This window comes from Salvelinus alpinus, chromosome 30 (assembly GCF_045679555.1).
Source record: "Salvelinus alpinus chromosome 30, SLU_Salpinus.1, whole genome shotgun sequence".
Taxonomy (NCBI): Eukaryota; Metazoa; Chordata; class Actinopteri; order Salmoniformes; family Salmonidae; genus Salvelinus; species Salvelinus alpinus.
This window is the reverse complement of record NC_092115.1, coordinates 12,998,268-13,019,837: the sequence shown is the minus strand read 5'-3', so window position 1 is coordinate 13,019,837 and position 21,570 is coordinate 12,998,268. Positions and strand designations below refer to the sequence as shown.

Here is a 21,570-nt window from a genome sequence, read left to right as displayed (position 1 = left end):
GTTTTGCCCCCCCAAAATGTTTTTCTTATCCCAGCCCCTTCCCGGCAGGAGGCCTTTTGCATTTTGGTAGGCCGTCATTGTAAATAAGAATTTGTTCTTAACTGACTTGCTTTAGTTAAATAAAGGTTCAATAAAAAATGAATAATAAAAATTGTTTTGAGAAGATCAGAAGGTACTTTATGGGTTATTCTAACACGACAGGTTCACTTGTGATTTTAAATGATCAACTTTATCGCTACATTATGCAATAACAGTAGACAGGGTTTGAATGTAAACATACATTGATAAATATTTGGGGAATGTGATGTGATGAATGGTTTAATTCATACTGTCTCCTTGGGCGCATGCGCTAGTTAGAGCACGACGGCAGTTGGGAACATGGCTATTTAGCGTACAATCACATGTTGTTTGTTACTTGGCATTTATGTTATTAAATGTGGCAACACATTGAAAATAACCTACGGATTAATTATCTTATATTTAGCATTAACCAAGGCCATTACAAATACAGTTCTAAATGTTAATTTCGTCGTTGATTCTACGAGTCAGTGTGAATCATTTCTCATATTTCCCCCTTTTCAGCTATAACATTACAATTGTATAGCTAGTAGGTTATGGGATTTCTGTAGATCGACAGAAGTGAATGAAGCTAGGTCAGTTAAGGTGATAATGGCTGGGGTCATTTTTCCACAATAGCATACCGTACATGGGGAGTTCATTTGCATGATGTCAGTAAATCTCACAGAGGTATTGTTTTTACATGCCATACTTGTTGATGCTGATAAATTGATCAGTGTTGACGCTGACATTATGACATTATGTTTATTATTACATTATGACGTTGTCTAATGTATGTAAATAACATGTCATAATCCAAATTGCAAGTAGGTCATTGAAACAAGGGTGAAGAAGAGCAGAACATTAAAGGAGTCTATACTGTTGAAGACCAGTTTGAGGAACGGTTTGATTATTATCATGGGTTTCCAATCATTAATTTTCCTATTTTTTTATTATCCTCCTCTATTCATTTTCAAGTGGGTTGTGACTGTGAGACTGTTAGATGAAGGCGTTCACAATCCTTTCATCACACATCTCTCTCGATAGGTTCCCTATGTCGTATTTCACTACAATACCCACAATGCCACATAGACTATAAAGTCGCATAGGCGAATAATGTGATACAGTTCAGCACATTCTTCACGTTTATCAAGGAACACAAAGCACACGAAGGCTGTTACCGTTTAAAACAATTTACACGTACCTGCATAAATATGAGAGAAATATCAAAGTGTTTTTGTCGGCTTTTTGTGTGACATTTCTCTCTGGTTACTGTTACACAAAGGGCTCGAGGACAACAGCTGAAACAGCCAATGAACGAGCGCGTTGTTTGTTTGCGACGTTTCCACAAGAATGTGAAGGTGGGGCGTTTTGCGATATTCAGGAAATTGACATTTTTGCTCTTTTCTCAGAGTAGAGATGTACGAGTGTATTTCGTTTTTTTTTTCTTAGCGTGCTTACACTTCTAAGGTAGGTTTGAAAATGAATTCACTTGCACGAATGCTTTCCCAAAGGGGCAGTACGGGTCGTTTGTCAACGTTCTCCTCTTCGGGGGGAGGGGGCTTTTGTACAGACCATAACATAGGGGTCCTTGAGGTGGATAGCGAATTTGAGACTGCAACATTGTAGCCAACTGCTGATGCACATCAACACTGAATTGAGTTGGCTGCACGCTACGTTGTTGGAATAGGCGATATAACAACGTTGCCAGCAGTTGAGTTGTTGATACACCCATGTCACTGCATACATTGGCTTTCACAAAACATTAGCCAACATATCAAAGGCTGGCTATAACAGTAAATGCAATATCAAAATACACGTATAATCAGCTGCATCTATAAGCTACATCTGTCTTTACCTCTCACCTTGCCATACAGGCTGTGTAATAACATATGTACAACATAACTTTCTGCTGACATAGGCTGTTTCTTGAAATTATGTCTGTTTTTCAGAACTCTTTGAATGGTTCCCCATTTAACATAATGATGACGAGAAAACCCAACCAACCTCAACCCCCAAACAGAAGAGGAAAGGTCAGTGCTTGTGCCAGTGGGCAAATTGACTCACTGGACATCAATACCATGACTGATTCAGAGACGGTTCCTCCATCACAAAAGAGGCACCTGACCATGATGCAGCATGGCGACAACCTCCTCAAGTTTCTAAACGAGGACCGAACGAAGCAGAGGTTCTGCGACGTCTCTGTCAGTGTGGGCGGGAAGCGCTACAGAGCCCACAAAGCCATGTTGGCGCACGGTAGCAGCTACTTCCACGCCGAGCTGACCAAAAACCCAACCGCCGATCACGTGATTCTTGACCACGTGGAGGATTCCGTGTTCCAACACTTACTGCACCTCCTTTACACGGCCGAGTGCGTCATTCCCGAGAGCGAGGTCCCTGCCCTGACTGAAGCGGCCGGCTTCCTGGACATGATGGATGTAGTGAAGCTCCTGGCAGGAGAGGGGGATGGCCGGCCAGCGCTTGCCCGAGTGGAGGTTAAGTCCGTGGGGGAACCAAGCTCAGAGAAGACCTCTAAAGCTTCTGACCTTCCATCAGACTGTGTCGGGGTCCAAAGCCCAGTCCAGGCTGGTGCCCACCATTGTTCATTCTGCAGCCGCACGTTTTGCTACAAGAAGTCTCTGGAGAACCATTTAAACAGGAACCACAGTAGCAGCACCGAGGGAGACGCCAGAGAAAAGGTGGTCAATCAAGAGGTTACTACCATGGTAACCACAACCCGGAGGTCTGCCCGCAGGAGGAGAGTTCCCGCTAAATTGGAGAGAGGTGACGCGGACAGCGCCGGCGCAACAGAGGGGAAACTACATCAAGACCCCGCTAGTAGAGACCCAAACACCACAGAGGAAGATGACAAGGAAGATGAAGAAGAACAAGAAGATGGGAGAAAACCAAAGCACATATCCGACACAGGAGATGCACTCACCCCAACCGAGGGTGAGGAGGCGGAAGAGGAGAGGGAGGAGGAGGAGATGGTGGAAGAACGTCAAAGTGCGTTAGTACGGGGAGCAAGAGAGAGCGGTGAGAGTTCAGAGGTGGAGACAACAGAACACCAGACAGTCAATGAGGTGGAGGTATATAGTCAGGCTGCCAATGGTTCTAACTATGGAACAGTGTACCCAGAGGGACTGGCTCCTGTCATCATCCAGAGCGTAAGCAAGAAGACGCTCAAGTGCCCCAAGTGTGACAAGACCTTTGACCGCACAGGTAGGTACTCTCCTTAAAGATTTTATTTAAATGTATTGCACTGATTACATTGTATTTATGTAGGCAGTTGTTTCTGAGCTGATATTATACAACAACAGATTAATAACATACATGACAACAACAACATAATAATTGTCACGACTTCCGCCGAAGTCGGCTCCTCTCCTTGTTCTGGCGGCGATCGACGTCACCTGCTTTCTAGCCATCGCCGCTCCATTTTTCATATTTCCATTTGTTTTGTCTTGTTCCATACACACCTGGTTTTCATTCCCTAATCACACTGAATGTATTTAGTCCTCTGTTCCCCTCCATGTCTTTGTGTGAAATTGTATTTATGTTATGTGGGTATTGTTACGCGCCATACTTTTGTCTATTGTTCCGTGGTTGGACACATTTATGTACTTTTGTGCTTTCGTTGGACCGGAAATAAGAAGTGCGCCTGTTCACTACACTCTGCTCTCCTGCACCTGACTTCGCCTCCAGTACACACCCTTAACAATAATAATAATAATATAGTATGAAACAATAACCAACATTCAACATAATAATAAGATATTAAACAATAATAATATATTAAATAATTAATACATAACCAACATTTAAACAACCACAAGTGCTGTTTTTTGTCCTCTTCTCTTAGCAACGAAGTAAGTAGTAGGTTTAATTTGTTTGACTGCCAATCAAGTGACTCAGTGGAGTTTTCAAGAGCAGACATGGAAGCCCTGAAGGACTGCGGTCAAAGATTTTTAATAACTAAACCAAGACAGCCTGTCGTTTCCAATGGGAACAAATTAGCATTTTTTTTAACTAGGCAAGTAAGTTAAGAACAAATTCTAATTTACAATGACACTTGGTTAACTGCCTTTTTCAGAGGCAGAACGACAGCTTGGGAATTCGATCCAGCAACCTTTCGGTTACTGGCCCAATGCTCTAACCACTAGGCGACCCGCTGCCCCCATAGTGGGCAGAACAAGCAAGGAGGTGGGCAGAGGAAAGCACGACCTAGCGAGATCCTATTGGCGTGTTCTAGCATCATCTGCATATTTCCGTTAGGGAACGCCTACTCTGTGAAGTGTGCTTGTGCAATAACTCAATTCACACTTGCAGTCCTAAACGTCATTATTTTTAAAAACTTTTACGAAGAGTAAAGTTTACAGTCCTTAGTCTGGCAGGTAGCGTAGTGGTTAGAGCGTTGGGCCGGTAACCGATAGTGTTGCTAGATCAAATCCCCGAGCTGACATGGTAAAAATCTGTTGTTCTGCCCCTGAACAAGGCAGTTAACCCACTATTTCTAGGCTGTAATCTTAACTGACTTACCTAGTTAAATAAAAAAAATTGTCCACTGTCTATAACCAATTCTAGTTTTGGGAACAGAAAACTGTATTGAGATCAAACGTTTCATCAATGAGAAAATTTGCAGAATGTTGTCCGAACTCCATCTTGTTCCATCTTCTCCCACTGCCCGCCATTGGGCTTCCTCTCACTACCATATTTGGTAATGAGTGGAAATGCCAAGCGGATGCTTCACATTTTAAACATCCAGTAAAATATCTGTGTCATTGTTCTATCTGTGCTGCAGTTGTGCACCACTTATCTGTCTTTTGAGCCATAACATGTACCGAATACTTTATAATAGCTCATAATATTCTGATGTTTTTCTCTGTATTTCCCATAGGGAAGTATGAGAGTCACACCAGGGTACACACGGGAGAGAAGCCCTTCCAGTGTGACGTGTGTCTGCAGTGTTACTCCACCAAGTCCAACCTCACTGTACACAAGAAGAAGCACGCCAGCGACGCCCCCTTCCAGAAGAAGGACCACAAGTGCTCCTTCTGCAACAAGCTCCACGCCAGCAAAAAGACCCTCGCCAAACACGTCAGAAGGCGAGCCTTCGTTCCTGTCCCATCATCATTCTCTGTTCACCAGGGTTGGGGTCAGTTCCATTTCAATTCAGCCAATTCAGGAAGTAAACAGAAATTCCAATTCCACATTTTTCTAATAGAGAAGCTTTGAGGAACATTTGAATTGGAATAGGAATTACAGTTTACTTCCCGAATTGACTGAATTGAAATGGACTTGACCCCCAACCCTGATATTCACATTACACTCTTATACATATTATACATTTTGATTATTATAAATCCCTAACAATTGAGCTTTTAGGAAAATAATCACTCTAAATTCAAATGACTAAAATCATGTTCGTATGAATATAAAAATGAGGTTATTTATTTAGTGGTTGAATTGAAACCTTATTAACAGCCCTTCCAAACTACGGGCTGGTTTCCCAGACCCAGATTAAGCCTAGTCCTGGATTAACAATCAATCAATGGAGATTCTCCATTGGAAGTGTGTTTTAGTCAATTACTAGGCTTAATCTGGGTCAAGGAAACCAGTGCTAGACGAGTTTAATGTTTGTTTGTAGTCTTTCAGGGTAAAGGGGTTTCTGGTTAGTAGTAATCTGAGTTGATCATTATATGCCCTGATCTAGATGTTATTAGCAGTTCTATAATGGGGATTATTTCATTGCTCTTCAGGGATCAACAGAGTTTATTGAATTAAATGGATTACACTGTAGTCCACCAGTTGTGTCCTTTTCTCACTTAGTTTTATGTAGTGTACTTAAAGTTAAAATAATTTGCTTTACCATCTTGTGGACACGTGTCACAGCGTTGTTCAGTGTCAAAGGGATCCAGACAGGTCAATGTTGTACTGTGTGTTTATATGGAGGCCCTCTGCTCTCCAAGGAGTGAAAAGGAATGAATAATGAAGTCACTAACTACGTGTTAGTGTGCGCTAACTACGTGTTACCACTGTGCTTTCAGGTTCCACCCGGACCACATTCAGGAGTTCCTGGCCATGAGGAGGAAGAAGAACGATGGATGGAAGTGTGATGTAAGCTTTGACTTGTTTTATTTTATGAAACACAATCCCAAAAAATAAACTGTTTCCTATAACGGACACAGTAGAGAAAATGAGGTAAGGAGTAAAATGCTAGCCCCAAGATTCAGACTACAATCATATTTTGAAGGGATCACTCACCTTGAGCCCTTATAATATGAATGTCTCTCGTTGATCAATATCAACACTTTGAGCCTAAGAAGTTTGGTTTTAACATTTAGCAGACGCTTTTATCCAAATACACTTGCATACATTTTTTGTACTGGACCCCCCCCCCCGTGGGAATCGAACCCACAACCCTGTCGTTTCAAGCGCCATGCTCTTATCAACTGAGCCACATGGTAGTGTCACCAACATTAGCTCATCAGGTTCAAGTGACGTCATTGCATAGCCATATGAAATGAGATGTCTTTTAGAAGTTGAGTCAAAATCAAATCAAGTCAAATGTTTTGGTCACATACACGTGTTTGGCAGATGTTATTGTAGCGAAATGCTTGTGCTTCTAGCTCCGACAATGCAGTAATATTTAAGTAATATATCTGATCAGTTTCACAACATATACCCCAAAAACACGTAAATCTAAGTAAGGAATGGATTAAGAATATATACACATATATGTCAGAGTGGCATTGGACTAAGATACAGTGGCATAGTATAGAATACAGTATATACATATGAGATGGGTGATGCAATATTTACGCACAAGGACCACTCTATAATATATACCTACAGATGCAATGCAGGAAATTGAAAACCTGTAGTGTATTTGAGGTTTAAAAGGGCTTCTGGTGTTTGTAATTTCCACATAGAAATGTCAACCCCTACAAAAATGTGTGTCCATGAATTATAATCCACATAATAATTCACATTTCCTGTTGCTGCAGGATTACTTTCATTCTGTAGCGAACTGGCTCAAATTAAGACCCTACATCTGTACACATCACATAATACATAGTCCACAGAATGATACACATAGTCCACAGAATGACACATTTTCACATTCACTGCAAGTACAGTCAGTGTATTCTGCAAGTACAGTCAGTGTATTCTGGAATCATCTTACATTTACATTTAAGTCATTTAGCAGACGCTCTTATCCAGAGCGACTTACAAATTGGTGCATTCACCTTATGATATCCAGTGGAACAACCACTTTACAATAGTGCATCTAACTCTTTTAAGGGGGGGGGGGGGGGGTTAGAAGGATTACTTTATCCTATCCTAGGTATTCCTTAAAGAGGTGGGGTTTCAGGTGTCTCCGGAAGGTGGTGATTGACTCCGCTGACCTGGCGTCGTGAGGGAGTTTGTTCCACCATTGGGGTGCCAGAGCAGCGAACAGTTTTGACTGGGCTGAGCGGGAACTGTACTTCCTCAGAGGTAGGGAGGCGAGCAGGCCAGAGGTGGATGAACGCAGTGCCCTTGTTTGGGTGTAGGGCCTGACCAGAGCCTGAAGGTACGGAGGTGCCGTTCCCCTCACAGCTCCGTAGGCAAGCACCATGGTCTTGTAGCGGATGCGAGCTTCAACTGGAAGCCAGTGGAGAGAGCGGAGGAGCGGGGTGACGTGAGAGAACTTGGGAAAGTTGAACACCAGACGGGCTGCGGCGTTCTGGATGAGTTGTAGGGGTTTAATGGCACAGGCAGGGAGCCCAGCCAACAGCGAGTTGCAGTAATCCAGACGGGAGATGACAAGTGCCTGGATTAGGACCTGCGCCGCTTCCTGCGTGAGGCAGGGTCGTACTCTGCGAATGTTGTAGAGCATGAACCTACAGGAACGGGTCACCGCCTTGATGTTAGTTGAGAATGACAGGGTGTTGTCCAGGATCACGCCAAGGTTCTTAGCACTCTGGGAGGAGGACACAATGGAGTTGTCAACCGTGATGGCGAGATCATGGAACAGGCAGTCCTTCCCCGGGAGGAAGAGCAGCTCCATCTTGCCGAGGTTCAGCTTGAGGTGGTGATCCGTCATCCACACTGATATGTCTGCCAGACATGCAGAGATGCGATTCACCACCTGGTTATCAGAGGGGGGAAAGGAGAAGATTAATTGTGTGTCGTCTGCATAGCAATGATAGGAGAGACCATGTGAGGATATGACAGAGCCAAGTGACTTGGTGTATAGCGAGAATAGGAGAGGGCCTAGAACAGAGCCCTGGGGGACACCAGTGGTGAGAACACGTGGTGCGGAGACAGATTCTCGCCACGCCACCTGGTAGGAGCGACCTGTCAGGTAGGACGCAATCCAAGCGTGGGCCGCGCCGGAGATGCCCAGCTCGGAGAGGGTGGAGAGGAGGATCTGATGGTTCACAGTATCAAAGGCAGCCGATAGGTCTAGAAGGATGAGAGCAGAGGAGAGAGAGTTAGCTTTAGCAGTGCGGAGCGCCTCCGTGACACAGAGAAGAGCAGTCTCAGTTGAATGACTAGTCTTGAAACCTGACTGATTTGGATCAAGAAGGTCATTCTGAGAGAGATAGCAGGAGAGCTGGCCAAGGACGGCACGTTCAAGAGTTTTGGAGAGAAAAGAAAGAAGGGATACTGGTCTGTAGTTGTTGACATCGGAGGGATCGAGTGTAGGTTTTTTCAGAAGGGGTGCAACTCTCGCTCTCTTGAAGACGGAAGGGACGTAGCCAGCGGTCAAGGATGAGTTGATGAGCGAGGTGAGGTAAGGGAGAAGGTCTCCGGAAATGGTCTGGAGAAGAGAGGAGGGGATAGGGTCAAGCGGGCAGGTTGTTGGGCGGCCGGCCGTCACAAGACGCGAGATTTCATCTGGAGAGAGAGGGGAGAAAGAGGTCAAAGCACAGGGTAGGGCAGTGTGAGCAGAACCAGCGGTGTCGTTTGACTTAGCAAACGAGGATCGGATGTCGTCGACCTTCTTTTCAAAATGGTTGACGAAGTCATCAGCAGAGAGGGAGGAGGGGGGAGGAGGGGGAGGAGGATTCAGGAGGGAGGAGAAGGTGGCAAAGAGCTTCCTAGGGTTAGAGGCAGATGCTTGGAATTTAGAGTGGTAGAAATTGGCTTTAGCAGCAGAGACAGAAGAGGAGAATGTAGAGAGGAGGGAGTGAAAGGATGCCAGGTCCGCAGGGAGGCGAGTTTTCCTCCATTTCCGCTCGGCTGCCCGGAGCCCTGTTCTGTGAGCTCGCAATGAGTCGTCGAGCCACGGAGCAGGAGGGGAGGACCGAGCCGGCCTGGAGGATAGGGGACATAGAGAGTCAAAGGATGCAGAAAGGGAGGAGAGGAGGGTTGAGGAGGCAGAATCAGGAGATAGGTTGGAGAAGGTTTGAGCAGAGGGAAGAGATGATAGGATGGAAGAGGAGAGAGTAGCGGGGGAGAGAGAGCGAAGGTTGGGACGGCGCGATACCATCCGAGTAGGGGCAGTGTGGGAAGTGTTGGATGAGAGCGAGAGGGAAAAGGATACAAGGTAGTGGTCGGAGACTTGGAGGGGAGTTGCAATGAGATTAGTGGAAGAACAGCATCTAGTAAAGATGAGGTCAAGCGTATTGCCTGCCTTGTGAGTAGGGGGGGAAGGTGAGAGGGTGAGGTCAAAAGAGGAGAGGAGTGGAAAGAAGGAGGCAGAGAGGAATGAGTCAAAGGTAGACGTGGGGAGGTTAAAGTCACCCAGAACTGTGAGAGGTGAGCCATCCTCAGGAAAGGAACTTATCAGGGCGTCAAGCTCATTGATGAACTCTCCAAGGGAACCTGGAGGGCGATAATCTTCTCTCTCTGCTCTTCCTGGTTCAGATCTGCCACAAGTCTTTCACACGTAGACCCCATCTGGAGGAGCACATGATTCTACACACGCAAGACCGACCCTTCAAATGTGCCTTCTGCGACGACTACTTCAAGTCCAGGTTTGCCCGCTTGAAGCATCAAGAAAAGTACCATTTAGGTAATGAATGGGAAATGTAATTGAATTGCTTTATACAACCTATTTAGATGATAGATAAATGTATTGTACCTCTTGACTTTAGGCGTACAGATATAATGCATTATGATGGGTCATAATGCTTTATTAGCCTTGTCATAAGTATGAATGAACTGCTTATAATGTGTTAGTAAAGTGATAAATCGGTTATTATCTGTCATTTTGAGCCAGTTGAAAGGCGTAACATATTGTAAGTTCATGTATAAAGCATTATCATGGTTATAACAAGTAATAATACGTTATAACTATATGCCCTAAGTGTTACTGTTGAATCCCCTTGGATTGATGAGGAATTGAAAAATTGTATGGTTGAGAGGGATGAGGCAAAAGGTATGGCATTACGTACTGCAAATTGAGAAATCATGTGACTAAACTAAATAAAAAGAAGAAACTATACTATGAAACAAAAATAAATGATATAAAGAATGATAGTTAAAAGCTTTGGAGCATCTTAAATTACATTTTGGGTGACATTTCGTCTTAACAGCACTATCAACAAGGCAGGTTCCACAGGCCCTAGTTTTGCCACACCTGGACTAAATCAAATCAAATATATTTATATAGCCCTTTGTACATCAGCTGATATCTCAAAGTGCTGTACAGAAACCCAGCCTAAAACCCCAAACAGCAAGCAATGCAGGTGTAGAAGCACGGTGGCTAGGAAAAACTCCCTAGAAAGGCCAAAACCTAGGAAGAAACCTAGAGAGGAACCAGGCTATGAGGGGTGGCCAATCCTCTTCTGGCTGTGCCGGGTGGAGATTATAACAGAACATGGCCAAGATGTTCAAATGTTCATAAATGACCAGCATGGTCAAATAATAATAATCATAGTAGTTGTCGAGGGTGCAGCAAGTCAGCACCTCAGGAGTAAATGTCAGTTGGCTTTTCATAGCCGATCATTAAGAGTATCTCTACTGCTCCTGCTGTCTCTAGTGAGTTGAAAACAGCAGGTCTGGGACAGGTAGCACGTCCGGTGAACAGGTCAGGGTTCCATAGCCGCAGGCAGAACAGTTGAAACTGGAGCAGCAGCACGGCCTGGTGGACTGGGGACAGCAAGGAGTCATCATGCCAGGTAGTCCTGAGGCATGGTCCTAGGGCTCAGGTCCTCCGAGAGAGAGAAAGAAAGAGAGAAAGAGAGAATTAGAGAGAGCATACTTAAATTCACACAGGACACCGGATAAGACAGGAGAAGTATTCCAGATATAACAAACTGACCCTAGCCCCCCGACACATAAACTACTGCAGCATAAATACTGGAGGCTGAGACAGGAGGGGTCAGGAGACACTGTGGCCCCATCCGATGATACCCCCGGACAGGGCCAAACAGGAAGGATATAACCCCACCCACTTTGCCAAAGCACAGCCCCCACACCACTAGAGGGATATCTTCAACCACCAACTTACCATCCTGAGACAAGGCCGAGTATAGCCCACAAAGATCTCTGCCACGGCACAACCCAAGGGGGGGGCGCCAACCCAGACAGGAAGATCACGTCAGTGACTCAACCCACTCAAGTGACGCACCCCTCCTAGGGACGGCATGAAGGAGCACCAGTAAGCCAGTGACTCAGCCCCTGTAATAGGGTTAGAGGCAGAGAATCCCAGTGGAGACTACTACTGTTCAGTCGTGTGGTAAGGTGCCACAATGAGAGACTTAGGAAAATTTCAATTGGCTCCGAACAGGGCAGCACAGAATAGACTAGTACTACGTAGAGCTATGAATACATGGAACTCTATTCCACATCAAGTAACTGATGCAAGCAGTAGAATCAGATTTTAAAAAACATAAACATACACCTTATGGAACAGTGTGGACTGTGAAGAGACACACACACAGGCACAGACACCTGCACACACACACGATAACATACACACTATACACACACATACACATGGATTTTGTGTTGTAAATATGTGGTAGTAGAGTACAGGCCTGAGGGCACACACTTAATGTGTTGTGAAATCTGTTGTGAATGTATTGTAATGTTTTTAAAATTGTATAAACTGCCTTGATGTTGCTGCACCCCGAGAAGAGTAGCTGCTGCCTTGGCAGGAACTATTGGGATCCAAAATAAATACAAATACCACGTTCGGGTTTATTGTCCTCAAAAACATTGGGAGTCAAGGAAAAGGTTGTATAATCATTGAAGAGAATGCTATCAAGTTTGTAGAAGCTTAACTTGAATCAATGATCAGATGTTGATGTTGGATTGAAAAGTAAGGCTGTGACACAGGGATATTGAATTGACCTTTGACTCTGTCCACAGGTCCGTTCCCATGTGACATCTGTGGCCGCCAGTTCAACGACACGGGTAACAGGAAGAGACACATTGAATGTACACACGGGGGCAAGAGAAAATGGACCTGCTTAATCTGTGGGAAGTCAGTGAGGGAGAGGTAGGATTGTCACAACTACAATAAACAGGTCGATGTTATTTTTTTTGTGTTGTGGGAAAATTATAAATAAAAATATTGAAATAAACAGCAGTGTTTAGAATACTGCACATGTAAGTGTGATTACATTGAACTTCTATGTTTTTTTACACATCAACTACTAATGTTATAACTTTTAACGAAACTTTTAACCAACTTCTTTTTAACAATTATTTTGGGTGGTGGTTGTAATGAATACTCAGGGAGAAAAAGGTCTAGATTCACGCGCAGAGCGCGGCAAATGTTTCTTAAGACTTCGCAGAAGGCAGGAAGCGTGGTCACAGGCACGCAAAGGTCAAACACAGGCAGGCAATGGTCAAACACAGGTAGGCAGTCAAAAACCAACAATACCTCACAACTATACAAACAGAAAGAACTGAAGTAAATATGGAGCTGATGAGACCAGGTGAGAAACCAACACAGGTGAAATCAATGAACAAAAATGAACGACAGGGTTCAAGAACACAAAGAAAAAGAACACAAGGTTGCCTAAGAAAAGAAAAGCGGAACCTTACAGTGGTATTGTGTCTATCTCTCACTGCTCACATGGTAATAGTCTCAACTTTAGTAACTGGTCTACTATCAATCTAACTCCATTGATTGTAATGTGGTTGTTTTTTTATGTTCGTAGGACAACGTTGAGAGAACATTTGCGGATTCACAGCGGAGAGAAACCTCACCTCTGCAGTATCTGTGGACAGAGTTTCCGCCACGGCAGCTCTTATAGGTCAATATGCTTGGGCAGTTCATGACGTACCTAGTTCTTATTGGCTATCACCTGTGGGTGGATTCCCATGTTCATGAGGTTTCTATTGGGGAGTTTTTGTCTTCTCCAGAGAAAATAATTGTATCATCATTTTGTCATCATTTAATACAAAATAAATCAAATGTTTGCCTGTTTTAATTGCATATTAACATTTGTTAAAAACTTGAACCCTCAACATTATTCTGATAGGCTTCATCTTCGAGTCCACCACGACGACAAGCGCTACGAGTGTGACGAATGCGGAAAGACGTTCATACGCCACGACCATCTGACCAAACACCAGAAAATACACTCGGGTACAGTATACACACCTTCCGTGTTATGTTCCGTAGCCGTGCAAAAGAGAGTAAAATGTTCCCCTGGGTTATTTCTTCATATATGGTCCTGAAACTGTTTGTATGTTTTTACGCTGCACACAAATTGTCTTACGGGGATAATAATTGAATTGAATCTCCCTTGGTTGTTATCAGGGGAGAAAGCCCACCAGTGTGAGGAGTGTGGGAAGTGTTTCAGGCGCCATGATCACCTGACCGTCCATTACAAAAGTGTCCACCTGGGAGAGAAGGTGTGGCAGAAGTAAGTGGTCCTGATGGTGGATGGAGATGGAGGGAATGGGCGCGTTCCAGGCTGACTACGTTGCAGGTGCATGTCAGATCTCACAACGCGGTTGACTACATTGCAGATGCATGTCAGATCTCACAACGACTGAGTAGGTGTTAACATATCAGCTAACTACATCATATAATATAGCAATCTGATGACGTGGCATATAACCATTGGTTGATGAAACGTAACATCTGCAATGTAGTCATGCTGGAACGTGACCAATATGTTTTAGATTTAGAGTGTCAGTCGGCGCCAAAGGGATTTTTATTAGATGTTTTATTAAATGATCAGGAAAATAGGCAGAATAAACAGCATTGGACAAACAATAATTGCGTAGTCAGCACACGTCAAACACATTCTCACATGATATTCAATAAAACAAAGTAAATTCACAGTACATGCACAGAAAACAACTTGACTTCCATATCTGGACAGTTAAATACATACAGTCACATAGTTTTTGGTATAAATGTGACTACCCTATGAGCACAAGATGTTGAAAAGACGTTGAAAATGTATTTTTGGTTTCAATTTCTTGTACTCGCTGTCGCTGGTATAATTACAATGACTTTATTGATACTACATTTTATCAACCCAACAACCCAGATGGAACAAATCCAGTGATTGTCAATTTTATTTGTAATTTTTTTTGTACTGTTGAAGAGGATCTTCTATGGTGTCTAGTTGACTATTTGTGAAAAGACTAAACATTGGTCAAACGTGTGTGGATTGTATAGGTATAAAACAGCTGTGCATCAGTGTGAGGTCTGTAAGAAGGAGTTCAAAGGGAAGTCCAGTCTGGAGATGCACTTTAGAACACACTCAGGTAAGAGGACAATACAAGCTGTGAATGTCTGTTTGCCTGGCAGCGTAACTATCTTTTCACATCAACCCTTTATTGACATATTAATCCAGAACAAATGTATTTGGTGGTCGTAGATGTCCAATAAATAGATGACAGGTGTGGCAGGCAACATTACCGACCTGCTTTCATTTCCTAGACCAGCAGCCATCACACTATACACACGCTTCAATGAATGTCTGCTTTTCATCTGTTTTTTAAATGTTTTTTAAAAACTATTTTACAGACAAAGGGCTACAACAAAACCTTTACCCCCTCTATCTCCTCTACCTCCACCCTCCCCTCTACCCCCCTCTACCTCCTCTACCTCCCCTCAACCCCCCCTCTAACTCTACCCCCTCTCTATCTCCTCTACCTCTACCCTCCCCTCTACCTCCACTCTACCCCCCTCTAACTCCACCCTCCCCTCTACCCCCTCTCTATCTCCTCTACCTCTACCCCCCTCTATCTCCTCTACCTCCACCCTCCCCTCTACCCCCCTCTATCTCCTCTACCTCCACCCTCCCCTCTACCTTCTCTACCTCCACCCTCCCCTCTATCTCCTCTACCTCCACCCTCCCCTCTACCTTCTCTACCTCCACCCTCCCCTCTACCTTCTCTACCTCCACCCTCCCCTCTACCTCCCCTCTATCTCCTCTACCTCCACCCTCCCCTCTACCTTCTCTACCTCCACCCTCCCCTCTACCTCCCCTCTATCTCCTCTACCTCCACCCTCCCCTCTACCTTCTCTACCTCCACCCTACCCTCTACCTCCCCTCTATCTCCTCTACCTCCACCCTCCCCTCTACCTCCCCTCTATCTCCTCTACCTCCACCCTCCCCTCTACCCCCCCTCTATCTCCTCTACCTCCACCCTCCCCTCTATCTCCTCTACCTCCACCCTCCCCTCTACCTTCTCTACCTCCACCCTCCCCTCTACCCCCCCTCTATCTCCTCTACCTCCACCCTCCCCTCTACCCCCCTCTATCTCCTCTACCTCCACCCTCCCCTCTACCTCCCCTCTATCTCCTCTACCCCCACCCTCCCCTCTACCTCCCTTCTATCTCCTCTACCTCCACCCTCCCCTCTACCCCCTCTATCTCCTTTACCTCCACCCTCCCCTCTACCCCCCTCTATCTCCTCTACCTCTACCCTCCCCTCTACCTCCACTCTACCCCCCTCTAACTCCACCCTCCCCTCTACCCCCTCTCTATCTCCTCTACCTCTACCCCCCTCTATCTCCTCTACCTCCACCCTCCCCTCTACCCCCCTCTATCTCCTCTACCTCCACCCTCCCCTCTACCTTCTCTACCTCCACCCTCCCCTCTATCTCCTCTACCTCCACCCTCCCCTCTACCTTCTCTACCTCCACCCTCCCCTCTACCTTCTCTACCTCCACCCTCCCCTCTACCTCCCCTCTATCTCCTCTACCTCCACCCTCCCCTCTACCTTCTCTACCTCCACCCTCCCCTCTACCTCCCCTCTATCTCCTCTACCTCCACCCTCCCCTCTACCTTCTCTACCTCCACCCTACCCTCTACCTCCCCTCTATCTCCTCTACCTCCACCCTCCCCTCTACCTCCCCTCTATCTCCTCTACCTCCACCCTCCCCTCTACCCCCCCTCTATCTCCTCTACCTCCACCCTCCCCTCTATCTCCTCTACCTCCACCCTCCCCTCTACCTTCTCTACCTCCACCCTCCCCTCTACCCCCCCTCTATCTCCTCTACCTCCACCCTCCCCTCTACCTCCCCTCTATCTCCTCTACCTCCACCCTCCCCTCTACCTCCCCTCTATCTCCTCTACCCCCACCCTCCCCTCTACCTCCCTTCTATCTCCTCTACCTCCACCCTCCCCTCTACCCCCTCTATCTCCTCTACCTCCACCCTCCCCTCTACCCCCCTCTATCTCCTCTACCTCAACCCTCCCCTCTACCCCCCTCTAGCTCCTCTACCTCCACCCTCGCCTCTACCTCCCCTCTACCCCCTCTATCTCCTCTACCTCCACCCTCCCCTCTACCTCCCCTCTATCTCCTCTACCTCCACCCTCCCCTCTATCTCCTCTACCTCCACCCTCCCCTCTACCTTCTCTACCTCCACCCTCCCCTCTACCCCCCCTCTATCTCCTCTACCTCCACCCTCCCCTCTACCCCCCTCTATCTCCTCTACCTCCACCCTCCCCTCTACCTCCCCTCTACCTCCCCTCTATCTCCTCTACCCCCACCCTCCCCTCTACCTCCCTTCTATCTCCTCTACCTCCACCCTCCCCTCTACCCCCTCTATCTCCTCTACCTCCACCCTCCCCTCTACCCCCCTCTATCTCCTCTACCTCAACCCTCCCCTCTACCCCCCTCTAGCTCCTCTACCTCCACCCTCGCCTCTACCTCCCCTCTACCCCCTCTATCTCCTCTACCTCCACCCTCCCCTCTACCTCCCCTCTATCTCCTCTACCTCCACCCTCCCCTCTACCTCCCCTTTACCTCCTCTACCTCCCATCTATTTCCTCTACCTCCACCCTCCCCTCTACCTCCCCTCCCCTCTACCTCTACCTCCACCCTCCCCTCTCCTCTACCTCCACCCTCTCCTCTACCTCCCCTCTACTTCCCCTCTACCTCCCTCTATCTCCTCTACCTCCACCCTCTCCTCTACCTCGACCCTCCCCTCTCCTCTACCTCCACCCTCCCCTCTACCTCCCCTCTATCTCCTCTACCTCCACCCTCTCCTCTACCTCCCCTCTACTTCCCCTCTACCTCCCTCTATCTCCTCTACCTCCACCCTCTCCTCTACCTCCCCTCTATATCCTCTACCTCCACCTTCTCCTCTACCTCCCCTCTATATCCTCTATCTCCACCCTCCCCTCTACCCCCCTCTATCTCCTCTACCTCCCCTCTACTTCCCCTCTACCTCCCTCTATCTCCTCTACCTCCACCCTCCCCTCTACCTCCCCTCTATCTCCTCTACCTCTACCTCCACCCTCCCCTCTACCTCCCCTTTATCTCCTCTACCTCCACCCATCCCTCCACCTCCCCTCTACCTCTCCTCTACCTCCACCCTCCCCTCTACCTCCTCTCTATCTCCTCTACCTCCCCTCTACCTCTCCTTTACCTCCACCCTCCTCTCTACCTCCCCCATCCCTCTACCTCCCCTCTACCTCTCCTCTCCCTCCCCTTTTTATCCTCTATATGTAATACTATGTTTGCCCAACTAACTTCCGTCATGTCTTTTGCAAGGTGAAAAACCTTACCGATGCCCCGTGTGCCAACAGACGTTCCGCATTAAGAAGACCCTCACCAAGCACATGGTGATCCATTCGGACGCCCGCCCCTTTAACTGCCCGCACTGCAGCGCCACCTTTAAGAGGAAAGACAAGCTGAAGTACCATATGGACCATGTACACGGTGCTAAGTCCACTGAGCAGCAGCACCACCAGCAGCAACACCGCCAGCAGCCTCCGGTGGTGCTGACAGAGGACAAGATGGTGACTCTGCCTTATAATACCCACGGCCCCTCCAAAGTGTACCGGGCTGAACCCAAGACCGTTCTCCAGAATGTCCCCTCCGACGTGTGTCTGCCTGTCACGCTGGTGCCCGTCCAGATGCCCAGGGTGGTCTCGGGGGTACAGGGTGACCTGAGGGGACACGTAACCTGCCCGCCCCAAGGTCAGGGGCAGCAGCAGACAGCTGGGGGGTACCAGACTGCCACGGAGCTGGCGTTCCTGGAGAAGTACACGCTTACCCCCCAGCCGGCCAACATTGTTCACCCGGTGCAGCCTGACCAGATGTTGGACCCCAGGGATCAGTCGTACCTGGGCACCTTGCTGGGCCTGGACTCTGCCACCCCCGTCCAGAACATCTCCAACTCGGACCACGTCACCCATTGATAATGCCTCTCTATACTTCCCGTTTGGCAACATTTTATTTAAAGGGTACCTACATAAGGACGTTATAACACATTTATAACCCATACAGTACACATTTATAACCCATACAGTACACATTTATAACCCATACAGTACACATTTATAACCCATACAGTACACATTTATAACCCATACAGTACACATATAACCCATACCCATTTATAACCCATACAAAACTGTATAAGCCCATAGAGGTAACACTTATTTGAAGGGTGCCCGTTTTTAACATAAGCATTCACAAAATGCTCATGCACGGCTTATGTATAGTTTATGAATGGGTTATGAATCTGTTATGAATGGGTTATGTATGGGTTATGAAGTATTTATGTATCTAGCCTTAAAATAAAATGCGATCGTCCTGCTCTTTTAACCTCTGCAGCTTATTCAGGGGAGAACACCGATAGAAACAGATGGTGTCGAACAGATCTAGTTGTCAGCCGTGTGGAACAGGGAATCTCATCAGCTCCATTTGTGATATTTATATCTGCGATCGTCCAAACGTTGCACCACCTTGATTGAGCCCCACGTCTTTCATCATATTGGGTTCAAAGAGCACTTTTTAAAGTTTCTCTTGTCACACAAAAGCCTAAGGTCTCTGTCATTCCATAAATGAGTGTGAGTGAGTGATGTATATTGTGACAGGAGCCAGAACAGGGTGTCTCATTTCCAAAAAGCTGGCTGTTCTTACAGGTGTATCTGGCTATTTATTCACAATTTAAAATTGAATTAAAGTATTATACAACGCATTTACCCCATGCAAATCAAGTTCCATAATATTCCACGTGTTCCTTTCCAGTTACCACAGAATTTTAGAGTAATAACCAATCATAGTGTTGTCAGCCTGTTGCTCCGGGGTGGTGTTCCCCCTGTACAGATCTAGGATCAGATTCCTCTCCCCCCAATAGTAACCATAACCAATTACACCATCAGTAGGAGAAATGCAATGCGTCTAGGGGTGACGTCCCTACACCCGGCGGGTTCCTCAAAACTAGAAAGGTCTGTTTAATCAGTGTATCACGAGGTCAACCACGTCTGAATCAATCTTAAAGTATTCTGTATATTATGTATATCATGTTGTTTCTTTCACAATGGACAGGAGGGAACAGCCTGGGTAGTATGTATAAAACACCCTGATCTAGGATCAGGCCACCCCCTTCCTGTCCATGTAATCTTATTCATTATGATCTAAAAGGCAAAACTGATTCTAAATCAGCACTTCTACTCTGAGACACTTGATACTTATGATAGGTTTCTGTCCTTATGGGGATGTACTATATGTTGCCTTATAGGGGATCACCATGTTCATTAATGTGCATTATAAACCGGGTGGTTTGAGCCCTGAATGCTGATTGGCTGAAAGCCATGGTATATCACGGGTATGACAAAACATTTATTTTTACTGGTCTAATTATGTTGGTTACCAGTTTATAATAGCAATAAGGCACCTCAGGGATATGTGGTATATGGCCAATATACCACGGCTAAGGGCTGTATCCAGGCACTCTGCGTTGCATTGTGCATAAGAACAGACCTTAGCTGTGGTATATTGGCCATATACCACACCCCCTCAAGCCTTATTGCTTAAATAAACTTGACTTCTCTCTGTCTGTCTAATACAACCTCTAAATTAACTCGACTTTCCTCTGTCTATCCAATACAACCTCTAAATAAACTCGACTTCTCTCTGCCTGTACAATACAACCTCTAAATCAAATCAAAGTTTATTTGTCACGTGCGCCGAATACAACAGGTGTAGACCTTACAGTGAAATGCTTACTTACCAATAGTGCAAAAAAGGTATTAGGTGAACAATAGGTAGGTAAAGAAATGAAACAACATTAAAAAGACAGGCTATATACAGTAGCGAGGCTATATAAGTAGTGAGGCTACATACAGACACCGGTTAGTCAGGCTGATTGAGGGAGTATGTACATGTAGATATGGTTAAAGTGAGGTAATATGTACATATAGATATTGTTAAGTGACTATACACAATGCAAATAGTCCGGGTAGCCATTTCATTACCTGTTCAGGAGTCTTATGGCTTGGGGGTAAAAACTGTTGAGAAGCCTTTTTGTCCTAGACTTGGCACTCCGGTACCGCTTGCCATGCGGTAATAGAGAGAACAGTCTATGACTGGGGTGGCTGGGGTCTTTGACAACTTTTAGGGCCTTCCTCTGACACCGCCTGGTGTAGAGGTCCTGGATGGCAGGCAGCTGAGCCCCAGTGATGTACTGGGCCGTACGCACTACCCTCTGTAGTGCCTTGCGGTCAGAGGCCGAGCAATTGTCGTACCAGGCAGTGATGCAACCAGTCAGGATGCTCTCGATGTTGCAGCTGTAGAACCTTTTGAGGATCTCAGGACCCATGCCAAACCTTTTTAGTTTCCTGAGGCTTTGTTGTGCCCTCTTCACGACTGTCTTGGTGTGTTTGGACCATTCTAGTTTGTTGTTGATGTGGACACCAAGGAACTTGAAGCTCTCAGCCTGCTCCACTACAGCCACGTTGATGAGAATGGGGGCGTGCTCGGTCCTCCTTTTCTTGTAGTCCACAATCATCTCCTTAGTCTTGGTTACGTTGAGGGATAGGTTGTTATTCTGGCACCACCCGGCCAGGTCTCTGACCTCCTCCCTATAGCCTGTCTCGTCGTTGATCAGGCCTACCACTGTTGTGTCATCTGCAAACTTAATGATAGTGTTGGAGTCATGCCTGGCCATGCAGTCGTGGGTGAACAGGGAGTACAGGAGGGGACTGAGCACGCACCCCTGGGGAGCTCCAGTGTTGAGGATCAGTGTGGCAGATGTGTTGCTACCTACCAGGATCCAGTTGCAGAGGGAGGTGTTTAGTCCCAGGATCTTTAGCTTAGTGATGAGCTTTGAGGGCACTATGGTGTTGAACGCTGAGTTGTA

At 46.3% G+C, this 21,570-nt stretch overlaps 1 protein-coding gene across 1 annotated transcript; it reads left to right on the top strand.

Annotated features, from left to right (window-relative positions):
* Window positions 1–1,383: 1,383 nt before the first annotated feature.
* Window positions 1,384–20,362, top strand: zbtb41 (zinc finger and BTB domain containing 41). Its single transcript, XM_071377097.1, has 11 exons — window positions 1,384–1,527; window positions 2,010–3,279; window positions 4,955–5,162; window positions 6,105–6,174; window positions 9,916–10,063; window positions 12,367–12,496; window positions 13,164–13,259; window positions 13,488–13,594; window positions 13,769–13,874; window positions 14,642–14,730; window positions 17,973–20,362. Exons 2-11 carry the CDS (start codon window positions 2,040–2,042, stop codon window positions 18,620–18,622), a joined length of 2,844 nt encoding a protein of 947 aa, XP_071233198.1. The 5' UTR covers window positions 1,384–1,527; window positions 2,010–2,039; the 3' UTR covers window positions 18,623–20,362.
* The last annotated feature ends 1,208 nt before the right edge of the window (window positions 20,363–21,570 follow it).